This window comes from Gnatocerus cornutus, chromosome 2 (assembly GCF_029298725.1).
Source record: "Gnatocerus cornutus isolate USDA-ARS CGAHR chromosome 2, icGnaCorn1.1, whole genome shotgun sequence".
NCBI lineage: Eukaryota > Metazoa > Arthropoda > Insecta > Coleoptera > Tenebrionidae > Gnatocerus > Gnatocerus cornutus.
The window spans coordinates 6,155,040-6,179,601 of NC_142234.1; the positions used below are offsets into that span (position 1 = coordinate 6,155,040).

Below are 24,562 nucleotides of genomic sequence, written 5' to 3' on the forward strand. Positions count from 1 at the left end.
TCAGGTCTTTGTGTTTTTATTTCAAGGAAAAATTTCACATTTTACTGAGTATGGCTGAGGAGTATAGCATAATAGTCTCTCTACTATATGACACATTTCCGAGTTGAGAGGGTAAGTGTGCAGGAAAGCTGCATAGGGTTGTAAAGGCAAGTTTAAGGGAAGCTGTGCATTACGGAAACGTTTCGCAAAAAGAGTCTCCTGCAACTCTGGCGCTTGCTGGGCGATCAACGATGTTTATGGCTAATCTGAATATAGATTTTTTACATACACCGAAGCAATAAAAATACGTATTTACCTGTAATAGCAGCGATAAAACACATCCACAGAATACTACAATACTGATGAAAAATGTAGCCTCGTTTCTGAAAGCAGTAAGCATGTACCTGCATAATTTAATCGCTCTGAAGTGTCTTCCGTGCTAGACTTCCAAGATGCCACACGCCAATCTTCATTTTTAAATTAATAAGCGTACCAAAAAGAACTAATGTAATTACAATTGCATTATTTCAGCTCGTGGACTAGGAAAAAATGTAATAAGCTACGAAACATCTAGCCACAGTGATTTTTATTGAATTTTTCGCGCTCCACTGCAGGCGGTGTAATTTTGTTTGAAATTAAAAATGAATTTTAAATTACACTAGTCAACAAATTTTGGACGAAATTTATACTGAAGCAGTGAAGTTATTTTTAATGTTAAATTAATAAATAAATAAATTTAACGTTATGTTAATCCAAAACCCGCTTTGCTTGATCAGGTCAAGATTAAGAAAAAATTGTAAAATGGGTTTTTTACATTACCGCGGTCACATTTATTTGTTTTTTAAGTTTTGCTTAACGACGCGAAACAAACTTCAAATTACTTCAGATTTGGCATCAAGAAACATTATTTCTACAACAGACTTCTCCAGTACAAATTTTCAAGTGTTATTAGTCATTGTAAATATGGTGGATGCGCCGGGAGTTCATTTTACGTCATGCAAAAATTGAGCATTAATGCGGCTTCACAATGCATGATCCTCCTAAAAAATTATTAGCTCGTTCGTTCTTCGGTTTATCCGGATGCAAAAGCCCTTTTGTATAGAAACTAAACTAAAGGAAACCTTGATGTCTGAACAATGGAGTGCATCTAAAGCTGTCTAATAATTCGATTGTTATCAGCAAAACTATTCTATTAAGCATAAACAAACTGAATGAGCGACAGCTTCAAGATAAGCCAGGTGAGATGTAATCACGTTGCCCCCTGTCGTGTCTTTGTCTGCAACTTTACAAATTAGCCAGCGAGAAGTAGGGTGGTAGACACGCTACACTACAACACCAATCAAACTGAGTAATCCCAGAGTGGACGAACTGGAGGAAGATAGGGCACAACTAACCACTACTTTGCAGCTCAGGAAGGAGTTTGTTTAAAGTTAAAACAATCCAATGGAGAACTTGTGGTTGTTTTTTCGGAATTCCAAACACTCTTGTTACTTGGAAGATCCTCTGCACAGCTTAGTAAGAATAATAAGAAACTATTTATAAGAAATTGTTAGAATAAACCGCAATTAGATGTTTTCTCTTCATTGTGTTCAACCTTGGTCTGAAAAGGACGGGTCCTCGCCGTTCAAAAATTAATTCGTGTTTATTCTCGCTCATTGTGGGCTCTCCATTAGGAAACCTGCTTCATTATTTATCAAAAGATGTCCCTCTAAACAGCATTAACATGATGGCACAGCGAAAATCTTTCATAGAAAATTACACTGACGTAAAAACAACATCTGGACTGAAGTAAAAGACTTTCTCACGAACTGAAACGATATTAATTAATAGCGAGACCTTTTCAAGTGACATTTCATTACATTTTACTAATTCTCGCAAAATATTAGGGTGAAAAGGGCCCAAACGGTGAAAAGATGCGTCCTATTCATAAAAAGGAAACTTCGCAAATGATGCATGATTTAGAGAGTTTCAATAGGTGCATTCAGAACATTCTTTAAATACTCGAGGTGGAACAGAGAGCTTTTTATTGGGGTTCCACTTGTTTGAATAGAGGGTTCTACAATTTGTGGATACTTGAGGACCTTCTCGCTAAAGTATACAAAAAAAACATTTACAACACTCAATAAATATATTCAAGAATCTAGCTAAATTAATTAGACTGAAAGAAAAGAATTAAATTTAAAAATTTTAATTACTTTACAAAATTTGCATTACGTGACTAAATAAAGTCGTGGCGTTGTTTTGTCCGTCCAAAAATGTAACTGAAAGCTTGTTTATTTTACCACAAATGTTTGTACGTACGTAAAGCGCAAAGATCATGTCGCTACCGGTTTTCCTAGTTAGGTAAATTACAACAGACCGAAATAATTATAAACTACGGCCTGCTACCGGTCACCACATTGTGGTACATAAATCCATTTATTGTGACTCCAAATTCTTGTTTTAGCTACTTATAATGAATAATTTTTCATGTGCATCGTCTTCATAATGATATACTTGTCCAGTATAAACAGACAACCGTATATTTTTGATGAATTGCTCCGGTTTGTTGCGGACGTCGGCTGAAGGTATTCCTTTGGCGCTGAACGCTGCCTTTGTACAAACAAAACTCCAACTTGTTTGTTCCGGTCTGAAAACACAGCACACACACATGTCACTAGCGACCGCATCCAGAAATAAATCACAGTCGTTAAAATTACATTCATAATGGTTGTGTAGCTCGGACTGTTGCCTACAATGTGTAATTAGTATGTCAAATATTAGCTCATTAGTGCAACACGTGGCGGAGAATTAAAACCAGACGTTTTAAAAAACCATCACCAACAAAAGGGTAAAAGAGATTTTAGTGAGTGAAATTACAACTGCAAGGTGTTCGAGATGATAAGGTTACCGCTGTCATTAACAAACGAGATAATTACAGAATGAGCTTGAATGACTAAAATCTCAAATCCAAACGCTTCAATCATCCTCGATAATACACAACAAGCCTTCAATGTGCATTCTCTCATCTTTTTGTAATCTGCGCTTCCATTTATAATAAAAAGCACAATATGCAGTTGATGGCTGCTTTTGCAATCACTGTCAATCTCCTAACAACATTGATTTGTCGAGTTCGTTAATTAATTACCGTCCTGATATGGGATTTATTGCCTAACCCGGTAATTTGTAAATTGAATGGGGACTTAATTAAATCAGCTATAGAAATTAGAATGTCAATACGACGTGACGTTGCCGATAGGGCGTAAGAATGGAGAAGTCGCGAGCTTGCAACGATAAAACTTATAAATTTTTCAATTCCGACTTCCATTGAGAAAGAAGACTTTAACTGGCTTCATTTTATACAATGGAGAGGATTCAGCAGGAAAATACACTCCGCTTCGATCCTCTAACTCCGCATTGAATATCAATTAATATAGGGTAAAAACCGAGAGCTTTGGTTAAAAGCCAAAAGTTGGATGCACTGCAAAAAGCTCGGACGATGCTACATTTTTAGCAGTCCCTGAAGTCTAACTTTTATGACATTTTCAGCCATAACTATTTAGCCATTCTATGGCAACAAAGACTACAATTAATAAAACACACAAATGAGCTTTTCCAATTTTTATATGTAAAATAGACTTGTCATTGTTTGGTAACAAAGAACTCAATTTTCACTCACTATTGATTATCTTAAATTATCACAAATGACAATTACAAAACAATGAGAGATAAGTTTTAACAAATCTGTAAAACTCGTGGATTCTAGATAATACTATCTGTAACCAACATGCATGATTAAAAAGCAACTTACCTAACACATTGAATAATCTACAATTGCGCATTTGTCGCATAATATAGAATTATTTATGTATTATTTCTTTTAAATATAACATTTTGTAATAGTGTACATACAGATTGATTTAAACTATTGTTCAGTTAATCGTAATAGTTAAATAACAGCAAAAGCGGCATTTACTAGAGAACTATAAAATCCTTACAGTGCGAAATTTGTAAAATGTTTTTTAGTCGATAAACCAACCAAACGAGAATTAACAATATTGTTCATTTTTTAATAATATCATTTGCAATTTTCAAACCGTCTATAGATTGCGCCACAACAAAATTATTAAATTAATTTTATTTAAGATTTAAAAGTAGAGAAATAAACTAATTTGTGTAAATAATATCTTGCTGTATAATCTTTATTATGGTAAAGATTGTTTTTCCTTTAAATGCCTCTAAGCGCCCTATGTAATCTGACTGCCGACGCAAAAATCGGGTTACAGTTGGTCCATGTACGATTTAAAACTTGTGTAATTTAAGTCAAAAATCGTGTATTAATATACAAAAAAAAACTGACCACTAAGACTGATCTTGATTTTTGACGTGTTTAAATTTCTACACATTCTAACAGTTTCTGTGTCAATGCATTGCCATAAAGATCGAAATAACAGACCATGAAAAAGCCAAAATAAGCTTCTGTAGGTTAAAATTAATCATAATCAGACGATAACTTCAAATGAGAAATGTCAAAAATGACAGATTGAAACACATGTCAGTGATAATTGCCCTTGATTTCATATTTATATTCAGATATGGTGGCTTTCTTTTTGCTTTTTTTTCTTGAAAACGACTTGCTGGACGGTTGATTTTCAAAGAACGTTTGTTATATTACCGTTTTATACGATATAGGAGAAATTTTAATTGATTTAAATTTAAGTTAAGACGAATAAAATTATACTTTATATAAAAGGGTGTCGCCAAATCAATCTTTACCTCTTCAGTTATCTTGCTTAAAGTTCATTAAAATTTGTTCACAAATAACAGATATCGGGCTCGAAAGTTTTAGGTGGACCAGCCTGTATATTTTATGGCAAAATTTGTATTTTGTATAACCTTAATTTTACACTTTCACTTGTGTAAGCGTGAATTTTTTATAATGGATATTGATTAGATAAATTAATTAAAAACACCTCCAACAAACAAAAATCAGGTAAAAATAAAAAGTCATCGCATCTTGGATCTGTAAAAACTGAAAAAACATTAAATTCAAACAAAAGTTGGCATTTTAACAAACAATTACTTTTATTCATATTTTGTGATTCAAAATTAAAGTTTTGGTTTCATTATTAATATTAAATTGTTTTTAAATTAATTAAGATTAATTAAAATTTGAATATTTAAAAAACTGAACATTAATAAGACCCATTAATTAGAACTTTTTGATTTCAATTATTTTACACTTCGTCTGATTAATACCAAGTTCTTTTCAATTTTATTAAAAATTGCAAATTTATGCATCTCCAATCTTCTGCATCATACATAATTGAAAACTTGACATAAATAACTGGGCTATTATTATACATACATATACTACTACTACTATATTACGTCGTTAATACATATATTTTGAATCTATAGGTATGCATATTAGCCACTGATTGAACTTTTGAGAAAGTGCATTGCAATCGAACATAAAATAGACTAATCAATAGCTTTTATAGTTTCGGTTGTTGTTTTATCCATACTGATCTGTGCCATTGTACATTTTTTCCTCTTTATAAGCCGATAAAATTTTACTACTATTGACACAGTTGTTAGAAATTCGCACTTTCGAGATTTTATGTAGATGTCTACATGTTTGACCTGTTGTATTTACTATTAACTAGTTCAAAGTTAGATGCTGAAGATGTTTTTTTAACGATAGATTTTATATGAAGTAGTCGTAAAACACCTCCCAGATAGTCATTAAAAAAACACTTTGTTACATTTTTTTCAAAGTTATGGAGCTTGTGATTACGTAGAAGCTGCAGTCTTTTGAGAACTTCTCTTCGGTACTTAGTGAAGTATTATCTGGAGAGCATCGATGTAAACTTGAAGTGAAATTATTGGAATTGCCGGAGGTTCAAGCAACTCCTTTATCTCAAATCGCGGTTAAATTACTCGAAAACGTTTTGTACTCTGGAAAAGAACGCTAAAACTTAAATCGGAGGAAAAGTTAAATTACTGATTATAGCTTATTAATAGAATGTTAATAATCTCTGCAGCTTCCCTGATAAGCACACGCAAAATCGAAGCTCGCTGTTTACCATCAAAGAAATTGAGATAATTGCCCGAACAGTTTAGAAACTCCTTCAACAGTTTCCCCTTCTCCCGCAATTATACAAAATCGAAGGGTTTCCTGTTTTTTCACGTGTGCGCAAAAGTTGAAGAACTTTTAAAAACCCTTGGGACTACAAGCAAGTACATATTCGGCGTGTTGTAAAAGAGAAACAATTTTTAACCGAAGGAATATAAACATAATCTAGCATTTCGTATAAAAGTTATACTAACAACTTATAAAAGTTTCCTCAACTAAACTTGAAAAAGCACGTCTCAAACACTTGAAACTCTAACAATCATAAAAGTTTTTAAATGGTTCCACATTCCGCGCTCACGGAAGATATATTACATCGGTTTTCTTTATCAAATATCTCGCCTCCATATCGAATTTTCCCGGCAAACGGCTCCTCGTAAATCCGGAGACAATTAATAAGAGGCGACGGAAATGCCGCGTTTTGCCCTAAAACAACACAACTTAATAGGAGAATGTGGAAATAGAGAGTTTGGGTCATAGAACAAAGCGGATTTAAAGTTGACTTGAATTTCAAAGTGGACACTTTTAATGGACGCGTGTGGAAAATGTGTCCATTTTAATTAAACTTTTTTTAAAAAACATTCTTGCTTGTATTTTTTATGAATTTTTATTCTTCATGTTTCATTTTATAAAGTTGTCTTATAATATCTCTCGTTTATCTAAACGCCATTTTAATCATCTCCATCCTAACTGTTTAATAACTTGAAACGTGTTTAATTCCGCATTCCTCTCTTATGATAGTGAAAAGTGGCGTTTTTCGTATCTGTATTAATTAAAAATTCCTGAATAATTAACCTATCGCCCTGCACCGCCTCCGTTCTTCCAACACAAAGATAAAGCGTTCTAAATTATTAACATCCGAAGGAGTCAAACAGCAGCAACTCGTACAATATTAATAAAACAAAGTCTCATTTTTATTTCAACTTGACGTACCCACCCTCTGCGGAAACTCTACTAACGGTAGAAGCAAGGGGGTTACGTATTGTACACCGGTAAGTGGTTTTATTTTTATTTGTACCCGTTTACCGTGCCACTTGTGCAATTATCCGACTTTATTTCACGAAAAACTCGCTCCAAGTCGCATATTCCCTTATTATGTTTCAAGGTAGACGATGAGACCGGAAGGGTCGGCTGAAGGGCAAAATTATCCGGGAAGCTCTTCATCTCTTCGACGTCGGAGAAACCCTCGTCGTCGTTCCGGGTTACAGTTATTAAATGCTAAATGTAATGAATTCTGCGTTTTAGAGATTTCGTTTATTTTTAAATAATAACGGGAGAGGCAGGAGTGTTACGGGAGAGTGGATGTTAATCGGAATGTGAAAAATTGGAGTTGGGGGAGAAATGTCGAAACAATTTGGGCACCCTCGTTAACGGTGAGAGCGGGAAATTATGATAGTTTAACAGGAATTTTAGGGAGGACATGCAGGAAAGTTTACACTATAAGCTAATACTGTATGCGAATTAACATTTTTGACCCCAAATTTAGATGAAGACTGCTACTGCCAGAAGGTTATTAACTTACTTAACGTAATCTGAGGTCCTCTAAATTGACCAAGCTCATGAGTGATTAAAGTGGCGTCTATACTTAAGCCAAAACTTCTTACTTTTATTTTTAGTTTATCTCACACTTGCATAATTTCTTAATCAAGCATAACAAACCTTTTACCTCCTCAAACTTTGTTATTCTCGTCTGGAATCTAGTCCAAGTCTTGTACAAACTAAATTTCGTCGAGTTTATTTTAAAAACAAACCCCGCGCACTTTCCTCCGCTAAGAAGGTGCAAATTCTTTCTACTCAAGTTTTGGTCGTCATTCCAATTCAACACACACAACTAATTGCAAGACATGAAGGTAATCCCGTCTCATTTGTAGTTAATTTCGGCATATATTAGTCAAAGATCTTACATAAAAGGGGGTGTCAAGTAAATGTCTTAGTGCACGATTTTACTACTCATTCGAGATCCTTCAATGCAAAATTTAGCTAATGCCTATCCAGCAAGACGAAGGATAATGAGAGATGTTGGGAGGGTTGAAATCTCACAACTGTCACAACAAATCTGAAACGTTATTGCAATATTAAATGCGTCACGTGGCTACCGCAAAAGAGAATAAGGAATGATTGGGTCTGGTAATGACCAAGTTATTAATTAATCTAAATGTAGCAGCAACATCAGTCTTCGTGCCGTCGGTGTAATCAATGCAATTCTATAACCGGACTGTGACGAAATAATCGACCACAGCGTTTATACTCGCGTTGGCAAGTGTATGCTTACTCCTTCAACGGAACAAACTCTAATCATAAATAATTCAGAACTAGCACCCTACAAGAGTACTTTTCCATCAACGGAAATATGCTAATTTCGCACCGATTCGCGAAGACTTATATATGAGTGTAACGAGAGGCTTTTTAATACAAACTTTGTGGGCGAATTTGTTTCAGTATGCCTCAAGTTCCGCTCGAATACTTCACGTGTGCTGAACAAAGTTGAGTTTTGCCAAACAAGATTACACGTGCACGTATTATCCTGTGTGAGTTTAACAACTCCGAAATAGAGGCCACGATTGAAGTATGGGTTTCTCCGAAAAAGGGGTGTCAGAGGCAGCTATTTAAATTTGGATGAGGAACACCAGAAAGAGAAAACTCCGGAGCAAAGTTTCAAAGACAAACAGATGAAGTTGGGAATGAACGCTAAGTTTTGTGTGGACGTGGATTCAATATAATAACCAGATGTGCTTAAGCACACTTCGTATCAAACGATTAGTGGGGTTTATCTAATTTTATACAAAACAAAATGAGGGAAAGATTTGCAGTACAAGCTTAATTTTTTTTTAACTTTTTTTCAAACGATAAAATTAGTAGAACGTATGAATGAAACGATACTATTTCTATTTAAAAAAATACGGGCAAACAAACTTTAAAATAGTAAAAAAACTTGAAAATCTGTCAGTTTTAAAAATGTAGACCCCTTTTAAATATGCAATACCATTAACCGAGCGCACGTCAAATACAAGAATGTATTGGAAAACTATTTCCCGACGAGAATTGATTTTGCTCTCTTTTGGAATGATTTATTCCAATAAAAAGAAACTTACAAGTTGAAAAACCATTACTAACTAATTTTATCAGTTAAAAAAAAAACGAAATCAGCTCTTATTGTGTGATTTCTATTATAAACTTGTAATTTTGCACATCCAGCTTGAAAATTGGTCCCCAAGCCCCCTCTTCTCGAAAATTTCAGCTTTGTTCGGTGTCTAAATTCAGAAATACTGTTATGATTACACGTTGGTTGCTGCTCGACTAAATTGGACGCTGCTAAATTTTAATAATGGTAATGAAACCCCGAAAGTTTAAGCATTCATCACCTAACTATAAACTGCAATCTCATCAGAGTAATAACGATAATGTGTTAAGTGATGGAGATGGCAAACATCGGTGCGCAACCCTTAAGAAAACAACGGGACCGTAATACACTAAACAGTGAAAGGGCAAGACGCTCGACGTCGAGGGCACAGGGTTAATGCGAACTTTTGTTAAGTTGTTATTCCCTAATGGGCAGTCATTGGGGCACAATATACTGCATTACATCATCTAACTTTGCGATTATGCGCCGCATCCGCGGAGGGATCGGGTAATTGCGAGTAATTCGGAGCCTCCAAATGGAATTAAGGAAAAATCTGGAGCGATTAGGCTCAGGAGAGCAGAGACGTCTTGAACAGATACATAAACCCCAACCGCTGTTTTGTTGCTTGCATAACTACCATACAGTACAAGTTTTATAATAAAGTCATCTTTGAAGACAATTTTTCACATCATAAAAGCTGTCTTACTTTGGCAATATTCGAAAATTGACAACGACTACAACTTCCGAACAAAGTGGAAGCCACCTGAAACGTTGTCACTGAGTTTGATGGGTGGAACAGGACACAGGTAGCCTTTGGCTAGAACTTTTTCCTGTAAAGTCACGTACTACGTCTAGAGCAATAAGTGCATTTCCGAGCGGAAACAATCGAAAGATTCGCCCACACGTAAAATAATTCGGTGATTAGGTGAAAAAGGAAACCGCAGACTTATTGGCTTCAAGTAAACATGAGCTGGTAGACAGCTGAAGTTAATTCGGAGTTGTAGGCGTGAATAGGGTGCTCGGGGTGCTCCTAACACAACAACACGTCACATGCCAACTCAGAACGAATTAAGGGAAAAATTTACGCTTTCTGCTTTCTCCTTGAAAGGAGCAAGGCGATGAGAAAAAATTATTCTTACGACGCGGTTTCTTTTTTAATTAAACCGTTTTACATTCGGCGTTATTTATTCTCAATACAATAACCCAAAAAATGCGCCTTGCTTTATTAACTGCAGTAATTAGCGATAAACATTTCAATATTTAAGCGAAATTAAAACTGGTTCATCTGGTAGCGTTTTAGCACTTTTGGTCGACAAATTATCGAAATGAGAAATCGATGCAAGGCGAACTTTCCTGGTCTATCTATTGTGTTATTTATCCACGGACTTATGTCTAACTTTTCCTTTTTTGCAGCATTTTGGATTCCGGTGCATTTGTAGAGAAGTTACCAAAGTAATGAATCTTTTATGTGACAGTTTTTCCGCTGTAAAATATCTATTGGAGTTTTCCCTTTGCACAAAACCTGTCCCTTTTTACTTTTTAATGCAAGTTAGTGTACGAACCAAGAAAACAATTCAAACAATATTTATCTCGGGGATCGTTCCCTCTCCAACTAATTCAAAACACAATCAGATTCCGAACCAATATCGGACTTATTTGTTGTTATTTTATTTACAAGAGCATAACCTCAAAGGATTTAAAATTCAATTTATCAATCCCGGAAGTTTTCAAGGGCTGCACCAGCAAGTGAATTACTTTACGGAAAAGTTGGCGCGTCTTGTATACAAACAGATTAAAATGTTTTATTTTATCGGAAAAATTCTTGTTTGAAACGAACGTAAAGGAAAATTGCAAACCGAGAGCTATTTCAGTCGTGCATCAAATAAGACGCAATCTCTTTCAAATCATATGTATTCAAAACAGAACTAGGTTTCACTATAAGTGCCTATATGAAAATTACAAAAATTCAGGCCAAAAACGAATTTTACTTTTCGCACTCTTCTCTTTTAGATTGGGCTGTGATTACTTTTGGTAGGTCCTTTTCACTTTTTCTTAGCATTTCTTTAGGATCGTACAGAGACAATCCAGCTTTCGCAGCTGCTTTCTCTGCTTTATCCTTCAGCCTCATTTTTCTAAACTCTTCAGGCGATGGACAGTTCGGTCTCGCCTTGAAATAATTAACAATTCTTTCCCATAAACTCGGACTCTTCTCCTCTTCATACTTAATTTTTTTCTCTTCCTCACATATTCTTCCTTGCTCAGCTTCTTCCTCCGCTGTCTCTTCACCTTTTTTTTCCACACATTCTTCGTCTTCACGTGTTCTGCAGACCACTCTCCCTCGCTGCGCCGAAGTCTGGATACTCTCGTCGGTAGGATAAATATGAATAAAATGTTCTTTTTCTGGAAGAACAGGATATTTAGGTTGAAGATGTTTATCTCTTATTCGACCTTGATTTTGACTTGGATTTACACGTTCTGAACTTTCACATAAAGTGCTACAAGTAGAAATAAATCGATTCGAAGTATTGAAAGCCAAAGCAACGTCACTTGAAGCTTCTTTCAACGATTTACTTTGGCCAAAATTATTATTCTTGTAAATAACAAAAGTGACAGAGTTGTTTGGATCTGAATGCGAACGCTTTAAAACATTGTGGCTGGGACAGGGTTCTAAATCTATAGAAATCGGTTCTTGGGTTAAAATTATAGGTGCTGAGGGTTGTATATCGATAATAATGTTATAACCTTCGTCTTTTAAGCTGGTGGAAGGTAATCGGGGCAAATTGTATTTAAAGCCAAAGGTTTCATCTTTCAGTACCAATCCAGTGCTATAATATCGTCTTGTAAACGTGCTGTAGGATCTTTTATTGGAATCTTCATTCGGTGTGCAGTCAGCAGGCTTCACTTCAACACGTTTCCAATACAACCAATCATCTGCATCAGCTCTATGTACGTCGTCACAGAGTTCATCTCGTGGACACACTTTCTGCGGCTCTGGGATGTGAACCTTTCTTAAGCGTCTCAATGGCTTAACGTCTTCAGGTGGTGGAAGCTCTATACAAGGACAATCAGGAGCTTCTAGTTTTGGTAGCGTCTTTTTGTCGACTTTAAGAGATTCGTCGGCTCGTGGAGTATCGCACTGTTTTTCTTCATGACATACGATTTTCGGACTTTCAACATGAACTTTTTTCAGTCTATTCAAAGGTTTCACATCTAAAGGTGTTGGCGCTTCTATGCAAGGACAGTTCCCAGGAGGGAGTTTTGGCAACTTTTTTTTCGTCGCTTCCAAATTTTCATCTGATCGAGGTGTTGTACACTCGCGGGCGAGTTTGCATATCCTTTCAGGTTCTTTAACTGGTTTTGCTTGCAATCTTCTCAACGGAGGAGCGTCGAAAATTTCTACTTCTTCGCAAGGACATTCTTTAGGTTCTATAACTGGGAGTTGTTTTGGTTCAATTTTCATGCCGTCGTCAGCTCTAGGTGGACAAAGAAGTTTTTTTTTGCAAATTTTTGGCGGTTCTTCGGGTGTGTATTTAGGTACCAACCTGAAAAAAAAAACGAAATGGTTTTTAAGCCAGTTAAAATTTTAGGATATTAACCTTTTTAGTTCAACCTCTGCACTTGGCACTTCAGGTTCAATACAAGGACAGTTTTGTGGAACAAACTTTGGAAGTTTTTTCTTTCCAACTTTTATGTGTTCGTCAGCACGCGGTTCAGTGCAAACATTAGAAAGAGGACACACTCTTGATGGCTCCTTTACTTTAACTTTCAGTAACCGTCGAAGTGGTTTTCCTTCTGTCATCGTCGGTGGTTCAACACAAACACACTCTGAGTTAATTTGCGGTAAAATCTTTGGTTTTATAACCAAGTCGTAATCAGCCCTTTCTTTCGGATCACATTTCTCGTCTTCTCTACACGTCTTTGGAGGTTCTTTAATTTTAACCGGCTTTAGTTTCTTCAACGGTGCCATTTCTTTTAAAGGAAGTTCTTCTACACAAGGACAGAGGTTAATTTTTAGTTTGGGTAAAACTTTTTTTTCCTTGACCAGTCCGTCATCTGATCGTGGAGGGCAAGAAAACTTTCTAGTGCATATGTCGTAATCTCTTTTAGGTTCAGGTACTTTTACTTTCGGTAACCTCCTGATAACAAAGTCGGTCATTTCTCGTTCTTCGCAAGGACAGTCGACCATCTTAATTGCACGAAGAGTTTTTGGTTTCACTACGTAATTATCGTCGGCACGTGGTTGGTCACATGTTTTAATATGTTCACAAGCATTGTCTCGATCTGGGACGTCGAAGCGTTTTTTTAAGCGACCAAAAGGCTTTCCTTGTTTGAGAGGAAGATCTTCAATGCAAGGACAGTTGGGTACCACCAATTTTGGTAAACGACCAAAAGAGATTTTTTTCGCTGTTTTCTTCTTAGTATTACCACATTCTTCTTGGAGATCTTTTAATTTAACAGTAATGTAGGCTTCAGAAGAAGGATTACTTGGCGGTTTGGTTTGGGTATTACATTTACGGGTACTGTTGCAAAGAACGTCACTTCTAGACCCTCCAACTGTTAGTTTCTTTATGTTTCTTGTTGAATTCCTGCCTTTTACTTGCAGGTCGCTCATTCTTCTAAGAAGTCGTTTGTTGTCCATGTCGACATCAAAAATTTTGCTATCGCTAACTCTTCGTTTTGGTTCTTTCTTTTTGTTTAAACTGGAGAAACTAGAATGCTTCGCCTTGGTCGTACAAAAAGTTAACTTCTTCTTTAATTTCTCTTCCGACTTGCGTGTTTTTTCCAAACAGGAAGTGCTGTAATTCATTTTACTGCTAACGTCGAGTTTCACTTCTGATATTGCTGCTCTCTTCGAGTCATCGTAGCCTGGGTATTCCTTGTAGACTAGTTCTTCTGATGTCTTCACTGCTTTGGTCGCCGTATCTTCTTTCACACTTGGATATGTAATCCTCAACCGTTTTCTTCTAAGATTCTCTGGTTCATGAAGATTTTCGCTCGAACCGAACGGTCTTAAGTTACTCGGTTGCAAGTGCATAAACATGTGATTTAGTTTAGTGGATTCTAATTTCTTCATGTAACCAACAACATCGAAAAAATTTTGCTGACTTTTTGAGCCCTCAGTTAATTCGTAAACAACGTTAGTTTCATCGAGCTCATCAGGTTTAACAACTTGTTTAAACTCCTTCGCCGGATCTCTTTCTGGCGCTGCAGAAAAACTTTGACGAGACCTCTCGGAGTTGTAAGGTTCATCCTCATTTTCTGTATATCGAAGTTCTAGAAAAATTGATGAAATTTAGCCTCACAAATTAAATCGTACCTCCAAGATTTTGTAACGATCTTGACAGGTGTCTTTGAAAAATAGATCGTCTACGCTGATGAGGAGAATGAGAAAAAGAACGCAGAGACTTTTCGTGATGTTTGACTGGTGTACACGCAGCAGCAGAAGCGGGACATGCTGATTTCACCTTGTAAGAACACTGAAATGAAAATAAATTAATTTGACAAGATACGTCAAATTTTTATCTGGAAAATGCTCGCGTGAATTAACGGAATGTGTTGTCTTATTGTCGTACGATGGGTACTTACTGTTTTTGTTAATAATTTGAAAACTGAACGAGCCGCCATACCACTTTAAATTTTTGTAATTTTGGACAGTTCAAGAATTTTTTCAATTAAACAAAAGATTTGATTCATATCGTAAGGTGACTATTTTTTTATTTTAAAGTAATGATATCTGGGTGTCGACGACCAACGCGCGAATTTATTTATCGTATTGAGATTATTCTCATTTGCCTTGTGGTAAAAAGAAAAAAATGCATTATGCTTTAGAATTTATAAAAAAAAGGAAGCAGAAAAATTTATATACAATTGACTATTTTTCTGCTTCAATTCATTTTGCTAGGAAGTACGAGTAGATTTATTTTTTAATCATGGAACAATCAAACAAAAATTTGTAATTCAGACACAATTAATCAAAATTCCATTTGAAAAACAATTTTTACATCCAGCAAAGTAAATGCAGTAACCGCAGTAATTGTATTGTTTGCACACATCACTTTGTTTTCAATTTACAAAAAAATTGAACCCAGAACCATCAATTATTTTAAACCATTTCTGTTGGTGATTAAAATAAAACCAACAATACTAAAACGCTTATTTTTCCTTTTTTGAGAACTTTCTTTTAAATTCTCTTCTCAATTGCTTTCTAGACTTAAAATAAAAGTTTATGCTTAACTCCTTATCCCTATTATTCACCATTTTTTTAAATACAGTGTTCCGCATTATTTACGCAAAATTGAAACACTTTATTTTCTCAAATAAATTTTAGTTTTATTTTCTGATCAATTATGACAGTTTAAAAAACGAACTTTTTAAAAAAGCTAACTATAGTGGCAAATAATTAGAAACTGAATTTCTGTGGATTTTACGATCTAGCCCTAACTGTCTCAATACTGATATGTACCAGCTAGTCGTCTTCAAGACATACAACCAATGAAATTTCTGTTTTTTTTTTATTTAGCGACTTTTTGCTACATTTGCGTTAAGCCATTTAATGCAACTGCTAGCTCTGGAAGAATTGCAGAATCCTGCTGCATCATGTTAATTTGCATTTCTCTATAAATATTCCCATTTTCCTATAAATGCTTGATCAAATTAAAGTCTTTGTTGTTTGTGTAAATTGACAATAATTTTTTATGCCATTATTATTTTAAAAATGAGTAAGTGGATTTTGTGTTAATTTTAGGGGTAGTGTACTTATGTTACATGTATATTGTTAATAGGCATTACAAAATAAAACTTTTTTCTGCTGTTGGATAAAATTAGATTCTTGCCTGCTGAATTCAAATGTGGGATCATGGGTAACCCGCCTTTGTTTATTTTCAAAACAACAAATTTGTTTCAGAAGATTGTTGAATAGGAACTAATGAAATGTCTTTTGGTTAAAATGGACTATTAGTTGTAAAATTATGTTCACCGAAATCGAATAATGGTACTTACAGGTTTTGTTCTAACACCTTTAATTTTTTTGTTTTGTAAAAAACTGTTTTCATTTAAAAATTTGTTGCCACGAATTAATGTAGTTGCAAAATTGATGCTTTTGTGGCCATTTGGATAAAATATGGTAATGACTCAAATTCTAAATTCAAATATGCCACTGTTTTGCTGTACTATCCCTTATTTTTTGTTTTTATTCATTTAAATACAATTTTTTTTAAATTAAATTCTTATTTTTGCTCCTTTGTAGAAAACGATGTCGCAATGGTAAAATTAAGCTCGCTCAATTCATATAGCGTACTGTTTTTGTTGTAACATTCTTCATTTTTAAAAATACACACCTTAAATGTTTCAAGAGCAAGCATTGAGTCAATTCAAAAATTCTCCTATACAGATAAAATCTTTCATGACCCGAATGTAGTAGCGCTTATTGAAGCTTCAGGATTTCTACTTTGATCTGAACATCAACACGTTTTTAATTTTATAGTCAGTAACAGATTCATTTTATAATAAAAATTTGCAAATACGTTCCTGTCCCTAACAACTGACGTATTTAATATAATACAAATTTATTTTATACCCAGAATTTAAATTAAATTTTTTTATCATTATTCCGCTTTAAAAAAAACACAAAAATTACCTAAATCGCATTTACGGTATTGAAATTTTATTCAAATTTTTGATTTTAAATAAATGGCGGTAGGTAACGGATGTTCAATTGAAAAATTCATCAAGTTGGCGTTGCTTTTTGGTAAACAGTTTGAAGTATGTCTACATTAAATCCCATCAACCTAACCTTACTTTTTGTTTTTTACTATGTAGGTCATGGAATAAAGAGCGAATCTATTGCTAGTCAGCTGTTAATAAAAGATTTTGGCAAAACAAATTCAAACACACGAAAATCGACGATCCGACGCCACACAAATCAAAAAACTCTTTCTGGCAAATGTCAAAGCATGGGTTTTTAACAGCATCTTCTTGTATAAAAAATGCAACGCCAACTTGATGAATTTTTCATTTGAACACCCGGTACATACTATTGACGATAACGAAATGCGTACGGCAAAATTGGCTAGCGTAATTTTCACTTTAAATCATAGCTTAAGCATAAAAATAAAACTTTTTTCCTTCACAATAAAGATAAACAAAGTGTCTACTTTATGATGTTTGATAAAAAAAACTGGTAATTCATGTTTTGTTTTTAACCATGTTTTAAAATTACAAATTAATCCATTTTGATAACGTAACGAATACAAATAAGGCACACTTTTAAAAATGTTTTATAATTTTAATTTTTAACTTAAACTTTAATGGGTTTTATTTCATTATTTACATATTTTGAATACATACGAAAAGGTTTATAATGCTACATTTTCATCTAAATAATGTCACATTTCATTTAAATATGAAAAAATATTTGTACATCAAATATGCAAAAAATTGGAAAATAGAGTATCAAATTTAAATATTTATTTAATTGTATAGTCGAAAGGGCATAAACATTATTATTCGTTGGCAGCCAGATTCGAGTTCAACTGCTTCTTTTGTTGTTATTTTTCTAATGATAACCCACTTTCGATACAATCTATTTTTATTGCATCCTTATCTTTGTTATTATTTTTCTTGACTTTTGTATAACTCTGTACCTACCCACGTATAAGATAACTTGCCTCCAAATAAACACAAAGAGAACTGTATATTTAACACCTTTTCTCCAAATAAATAACCTCAAGCTGTCCCACTTCACCTTCAAATTATCCTAATCAAAACACACGCAAAACCATATTTAGCAAATTGTACACACATTCATCAATTAATTCTCCCTCGATTTGTAGAAGCAAGACGTTCATGATATTAATACGTATTACTAACCCTCCAAGAATGGCCAACTTTTCGCATCCACTCTTCGCGCTCGTTCCTGCCTCTTAAGCACGAAACTTTGCTGATAAATATGTGTTTTCGAAACGAAACCATGATAAACATCATATTTATTGTCGTTAAAAAATAAACAAACTAAGAAAGGTCGTTCCAACCACAACGCATATTCTTGAGGGTGTTACAGATGCTAGTCATGTGAGGGTATTTGGCTCATGATGTAAGCCGATTATGGGGGCGGTGGGTCAATGAAAAGATACCTCAGGGAAGCAGAGGATTAAAATCACGACGGACGAAGAACGTGCACTTCCAGAGAATAGAAATAGAGAAAAATAACACGTGGTGAGATGAAAAATGCCATTTTTACAGCTCTTGATTATTGCTTTAGAGTTTGCCAATTTAAACAAGCAATGTTCTCTAAATTCCCAAAGCATACAACAGATTCACTTCATTCCTCATACTACACAAAGCATAATATTCCACAAAAGCAACCGACATTATCGCATACTACTCCAACAATAAAGACAAATTAATTTATACTACCAATAAATTAATTGGACAATAATGTTATTGTTCAGTTTCGATTGTGATGTCTCTAAAAATAGCTTCAATATCGCCATCTAACGGAGGGAGTTTAAGATCGAAGTGGTGTCCTACCCTTTCATCCCTTACGCCACCTTTGAGTAAAATTTCAAATTCATCTTCTTAAAAAGGTACCATTACATCACATCAACAAATATTTGAGCAGGTGACTATTTCTATATTTCAAACTTTAAGTCGCTGGATTTGTGCACATAGTGTGATGTCTTATTATTTATAACAATTATAACAATAAGAACATTCACAAACAATGTGAAGGTGATAAGACAGAGATATTTTGTTTCTGTTAAGTTTGATTTAATTGTTCTTACGCATGTTGCTGCTGGTCAGCAATAAATTTCTCTTTCTTCTTTGTGAAGTGGCTGTGATTTTTTATTAAATTAAGACTAATTAAAATGGGGAAAGTTTTTAATGGTAGGTCAATACAAACATAATTCATTGCTATATTTTCATTTTGTAGGTTCCAAGCAATGTTGCTCGGCCAGAGATGTACTTTGGTACTTGACTTTTATTGGGTTTGCAGTAAATTACATGTTGCGAACTAACTTAAATATAGCCATTGTATCAATGGTGAAACCGAGAAGTCATAATAATCTTACATTAAGCAGCGAATGTTTAGTTATTGATTTGGATCATTATAATTTCACAAACGTAAATGGAGAAGAACGAATATTGGATTCAAATTTTACAGTAAGTACTTGCAGTAACGACTAAAAACGAAACAAAACAGTTTAAACTGTAGAAAATATTTGCTTCTGATAAGTTGTTTGACGTATTTTATTATTTGTTCTGTTAATTGTTGCATAAAAAATGTAGAAAGAAAAATTCAAAACTTGAAGGAATGTGTATAAAAGATATCTACATTTCTATGTCAAAATTAATTCTTGGTGCTAACAATTTTTAAACATAAAATTAAAAGGGAGTAACAAACAAAAAAATTTGAACACTTCAATCTAAAATTTATTCTCAAATAATCTAAACGTATGCAAACCTTATTTGCAGCTACTTAATGTATATGTTTAGTTAGTATTAAATTATATTACCTTCTGTAAACGACTTCTGAATTTAACAGTTTTTACGTCAAAATGATACTAGTTAAATAATATATGTATCTAAAAAACAAATTTTTCATTTATAATAAATTAAAATGACGCGGTACTACGACGGGCAAAAAATTCTTTGTAGAATTCTAAAATTTATACGTTACCGTAAATAATAAGTAATACTTTTTAGACTTTTTAGTCAACAAAGAAAAATAACATAGAAATTCTTTGAAATTCTGTACCTATTTAAACTGCAACTGAATTTCGTTCTCTCAACTGCATTTACATGGAAACAAAAACTAAATAATAGCCAATTTATCTTCGTCACTACCTATTTACACAACTAAATTCGTAAAAGCATATCTTTCAAGGCCTCCACCACTCTTCTTACCTATCTCTGTATTTCTTAACTTAAAAAACGAAACATCTCTATCAATCTATTCGTTTTTATAATGGCATAACTGCGGTATTTGTAGGTTTTTCATTTCTAGTAATTAATACTCGTATTGTTTAGCATTTATCATTTCAGATATTCAAACTAAGAAGACTGATGTTCTTACATAAATTATGTAGAAGATAATATTATGTAGTTATACAATATAATAACCCTCTTATGTAGGTACTTACTCAAACTTCAAATCACGAAAGAAGACAGCTACGTCATCAATCAAAATGATCTGGTTCATGACGTATAGACATTTTTTTTTTCAAATATTCTTTTCTAATTATTCACAACGTCATGGCAACGTTAAAGCAATAACGAATGTTTTTTTTAATTTAATGACGTACCTGCCTTCTCTACTGATTCAAAGTGTCCCTAGGTACTTATAATTATAACTTTTTTGCTAGTGGATGCGGCACTATTAAGTACTAACTTTAAAAATTGTGCAACAAAAAGAATTTGTATTAATTTATAGCAAACTTTATTCCAGAAAGAAGTAAGTTCAATCAATGTAACTCTCATCGAACCACCTTCTACCACTTTCGCATGGAACGAAAAACAGCAGTCCAACGTTTTGGGCGCTTTTTTTTGGCTGCACTGGCTCACCCAAATACCTGGCGGTATTCTGGGTTCCAAATATGGAGCCAAACTAGTCTTTGGTCTTGCGAATTTCACTGCAGTTTTATGTTGCTTCATTTTACCAACGTTTGCGTACATGGGTCACAAGTATCTCATCGGACTGCGAATTGTCCAAGGACTTCTCGCTGTAAGTGGATACACACATATTCTTTGAACAAACTCCCAAAAATTCCAATTTTTTTAAACGCAGTAGTAATTATACGTATATTTCACATCAAAGTCATTTTACTGTTCAAACAAACTTTTCAGGGCTTTGCGTGGCCTGCAATGCACAACATGACCGCTCGTTGGATCCCTCCAAATGAAAGAAGTAAATTCGTTACGGCTTATCTAGGTGAGGTGTAAACTAATTAGTTAATTAATCAAGAAGGATTAGCGCGTAATTAACAACTTAATGATCCTCATTAGGAAGCTCAGTTGGTTCAGCTTTAACATATCCCATATGCGGTTTTATCATCCAAAAGTGGGGATGGGAATGGGCGTTTTACACGTCAGGAGTAGTAGGAACTACATGGTTTATCGGCTGGTGGTTTCTAGTTTATGATAGCCCAGCGAAACATCCACGAATAACACCAGAAGAGAAAGAGTACATTATAAAAAACTTAGGACAATCTTACAGCAAACAAAAAGTACAACAGAAGGGTAAAATAATTCAATCATCACAACTGGTTTTCTAGACTCCAATACCATGGAAAAGCATTATCCTTTCCGTCCCTGTTTGGATGAACGTCCTAGCGCAATGGGGTGGAATTTGGGGGTTTTTCACTTTAATGACCCACGCTCCCACTTATTTCAAATTTATTCATGGTTGGAACATTCAAACGGTAAGTAAAACATTTTAATAACGTAAGTTTCATGTTTAAAATTAATTAGAAATTATTCTATTGATTTTCTTGGCATTTGCAACGGTGGCAATTGTGCATGCTTCTTGCCAATAAAATGCTTCATTATTTTCCAGTTCAAGGTTCGTCGTGATCAATAACATTTTAATCAAGATCCGTACAATTAAAATGGTAATTACAAAATCGCAATCCTGCGTAATTAATTTTTTACCTTAAAGTAAAAATTTCTGGAAAATGTTCGAATTATTGCGTTGAATTCCAGAATTTGTTGCCAGTTTTATTAAAGTCGGGGCTATGAAAAAAATTAATTTGTCACCCTAGCAATGTGAAATAAAAAATCCGTGCCTTCAATGTCCTTTTTAAACCAGGTAATTGTTATGTATTTTAACACGAACCTTAAAAGCTCAGCTTTGAATATTAAATTTGTAGTGTATAAAAGATTCTATTTAGAATCTATAAAAGTAAAACCGTGTTCCATGCAAATTTAAGATAAGTGTTGTAAGAAAACTGGTATGCTATTAATAAAATATTTACATTCAATTACCGCATATAACATTTCAACTAACGCACGTTTTCCTTTTAGACAGGATTATTGTCCGGTCTAGGCCATATTTTCCGAACAACATTCTCGTACATGTCTGGCCTTTTAGGCGACTACTTGCTAAAGACGAATAAAATGAGCAGGACGAACGTGAGGAAGTTAGCCACAGCAGCATGTAAGTCCGATGTCGTCCACATTTTAAGTCGTGTCAGATTTCGTGTGAGTCGTTCTCTTTATGTCAGTAGTAAAAATGATATCACAGAATTTATATTGAGGTTGTCGTACAAAGTGTTCTTTTTCAGCAGGTAATAAAATGCAGCTGCAGATTTTACACATCTCGACTTTTTTAGTTAATAATCATTCACACTCGAATTCACTCGCTTCCGGTGTTATCTGCTATTCGCTTTAATGGTTGCAGATGAAGTGAGGTGAATATAAAGTGGTAAATAGGGGCGCATGGTTGGTTGCATATGGCATGTGAGTGGGAATAAATGGTGAAGGATCTAATGATATTAATTAGAAAATTTCTGCGTCGTTTGATTCAAACAAAGTCTTTCGGTATATTCATAAACGCATTCGTCGGCGATATCAACAAAACCCGTAGCCCAAAACGGCGAACATTATTTTTATTTATTTTACACTTTACGTCAAAACGATCTCGACAACAAATAATACCCAGGAAACGCACTTTTATAGTAAGAACAACAAACTCACCACCAACAATGCAATCACTCAACACTTCCAATGCTAGCAGATATTTTTCCCAGGTATCCTACTGCCCCTTATTCATCTTTATTTCCTCGCAAATTACAGGCACAAATAATGTTGAACAAGCTCTTTCTCCGCGAAGATGACGAAAGTAAATCTTTCAAAGCGGTATTATTGATTGTGTGAAATTCCTTTGTTTAACTCTTAACATTTCAAAACTAGGAAACAAACTCTGACTGTGTCGTCTTATGTTCTAAACTGACAAAGTCGGGGACGCCTGAAGCCGTTACTTGATGTCTGCGGTTCCGTGTGACATAAAGTTTGTTATGATTTGATTAAAGTAGGGAAAAACTTGGGTACATTTAACAATCTGGAAAATGATGCGAGCGGAATCATCCGTTTGGAAAATGGAAAATCAGCGTCTTAGTGTGTCTTAAATAGAAGTATACAAGATATCATTCTCAGAGAAACATTCAAGTTTCTGCAACACATGTTCTCACAGAAATATAATAAACGTCCAAAGACGCTATGGTACTAATTTTTTTTTCTTCAGGTACCATTGGACAAGGAGTTTTCATGTTGGGTCTAGCCTTTTCCGGTTGTAACTACATCTGGGCGGTGGTATGGTTAAGTGCCGCTGTCGCGATGAATGGCTCAGTTTCAACGGGTCCTTTAGCTTCTATCGTGGACATTAGTCCCAACTATGCCAGTAAGCAAACTCCAGCGTCAACGTGTTTATTGTGAAGTTAGCAAAACGTTCCACCCAAGTTACAGCTTGTTAACGAAATGTCGAGGGAAATATTGAAACTTAATCGGTTTGTTGCGCTAAACCAGATTACAGGAAATCGGAAATCGTAACGACATTGAGAGTTCTTTTGTGATCCCACGGCAAGTTGTTGACGTGGGATTGCTTAGGGGCTTCAACGATATTATTCGATTTAATATTCATAACTTCACTTATTGTACTTTTAGGTATTATTCTTGGTATCGTTAACTCTGTTGTGGCTCTCGTCGGATTCCTAACCCCAGTGGTCGTTGGACAACTTACTTATCAAAACGTAATTAGACAAAACTGTAATTACAAATTTTATAATTAGATTAATTTCAGCAAACTGTACAACAATGGCAGAAAGTATTTCTCATTTCAACGGGCATGTTGATGAGCACTGGAGTTCTTTTTGTGATTTTCTCCAAGTCGGAGCTGCAACCGTGGAATTCTCCAGAGAAGCACAATACGGAGAAGGAATCAGAGCTCATGGTAATCAACAGAAAAGAAGAACAAGAAGAAAAGGATCCGTCTATTACTATCAAGCAGTAAATTACTAATTAAAAATAAATACATTGATCCCAATTATTTCGTACAGTTATTACAACAAAGAACATCGTTTCGCTGTTTTCCAACATGAATTAATTAGTAATTGCTATTAAAAATTTTAATTTACTCCACCATTAGTAACACTGCCCTTGCTACAGTTTACACCACATTCAACACTTTGATGTGTGTACACGGGTAATTAATTAAATAAATGTATTCCAACAATTATTATTAATGAAAATCATTTAATATATTTCACGTAAGACTTGCTAATGCTAAAAGCTTGAATAATTGAATAGTTATAAACGCCAAACATTGTACGATTGTAGTATGTATTTCACTCCAG

At 34.5% G+C, this 24,562-nt stretch overlaps 2 protein-coding genes across 2 annotated transcripts; one reads left to right on the forward strand and one right to left on the reverse strand.

Annotated features, from left to right (window-relative positions):
* Positions 1-11,199: 11,199 nt before the first annotated feature.
* LOC148178296 (uncharacterized) lies at positions 11,200-14,840 on the reverse strand. The gene is made up of 4 exons (XM_088050444.1): positions 14,802-14,840; positions 14,533-14,692; positions 12,812-14,489; positions 11,200-12,757 (listed from the first exon to the last, which is right to left on the reverse strand). The coding sequence occupies exons 1-4, from the start codon at positions 14,838-14,840 to the stop codon at positions 11,200-11,202; spliced, it is 3,435 nt and encodes a 1,144-aa protein (XP_087906570.1).
* Positions 14,841-19,081: 4,241 nt separating this feature from the next.
* On the forward strand, positions 19,082-24,219 carry NaPi-T (Na[+]-dependent inorganic phosphate cotransporter). The gene is made up of 10 exons (XM_088030022.1): positions 19,082-19,100; positions 19,147-19,376; positions 20,647-20,937; positions 21,060-21,144; positions 21,219-21,439; positions 21,488-21,634; positions 22,236-22,368; positions 23,455-23,610; positions 23,874-23,959; positions 24,010-24,219. Exons 1-10 carry the CDS (start codon positions 19,082-19,084, stop codon positions 24,217-24,219), a joined length of 1,578 nt encoding a protein of 525 aa, XP_087886148.1.
* Positions 24,220-24,562: the final 343 nt, after the last annotated feature.

Coding starts and splice junctions, on each gene's coding strand:
- NaPi-T (XM_088030022.1), top strand. Junction 23,611..23,873: donor CATTAGTCCCAACTATGCCA/GTAAGCAAACTC, acceptor TTGTACTTTTAG/GTATTATTCTTGGTATCGTT. Junction 23,960..24,009: donor GACAACTTACTTATCAAAAC/GTAATTAGACAA, acceptor GATTAATTTCAG/CAAACTGTACAACAATGGCA.
- LOC148178296 (XM_088050444.1), bottom strand. CDS start 14,840: ATGGCGGCTCGTTCAGTTTTCAAATTATTAACAAAAACA. Junction 14,693..14,801: donor TCAAATTATTAACAAAAACA/GTAAGTACCCAT, acceptor TTTTCATTTCAG/TGTTCTTACAAGGTGAAATC. Junction 14,490..14,532: donor ATCGTTACAAAATCTTGGAG/GTACGATTTAAT, acceptor CAATTTTTCTAG/AACTTCGATATACAGAAAAT.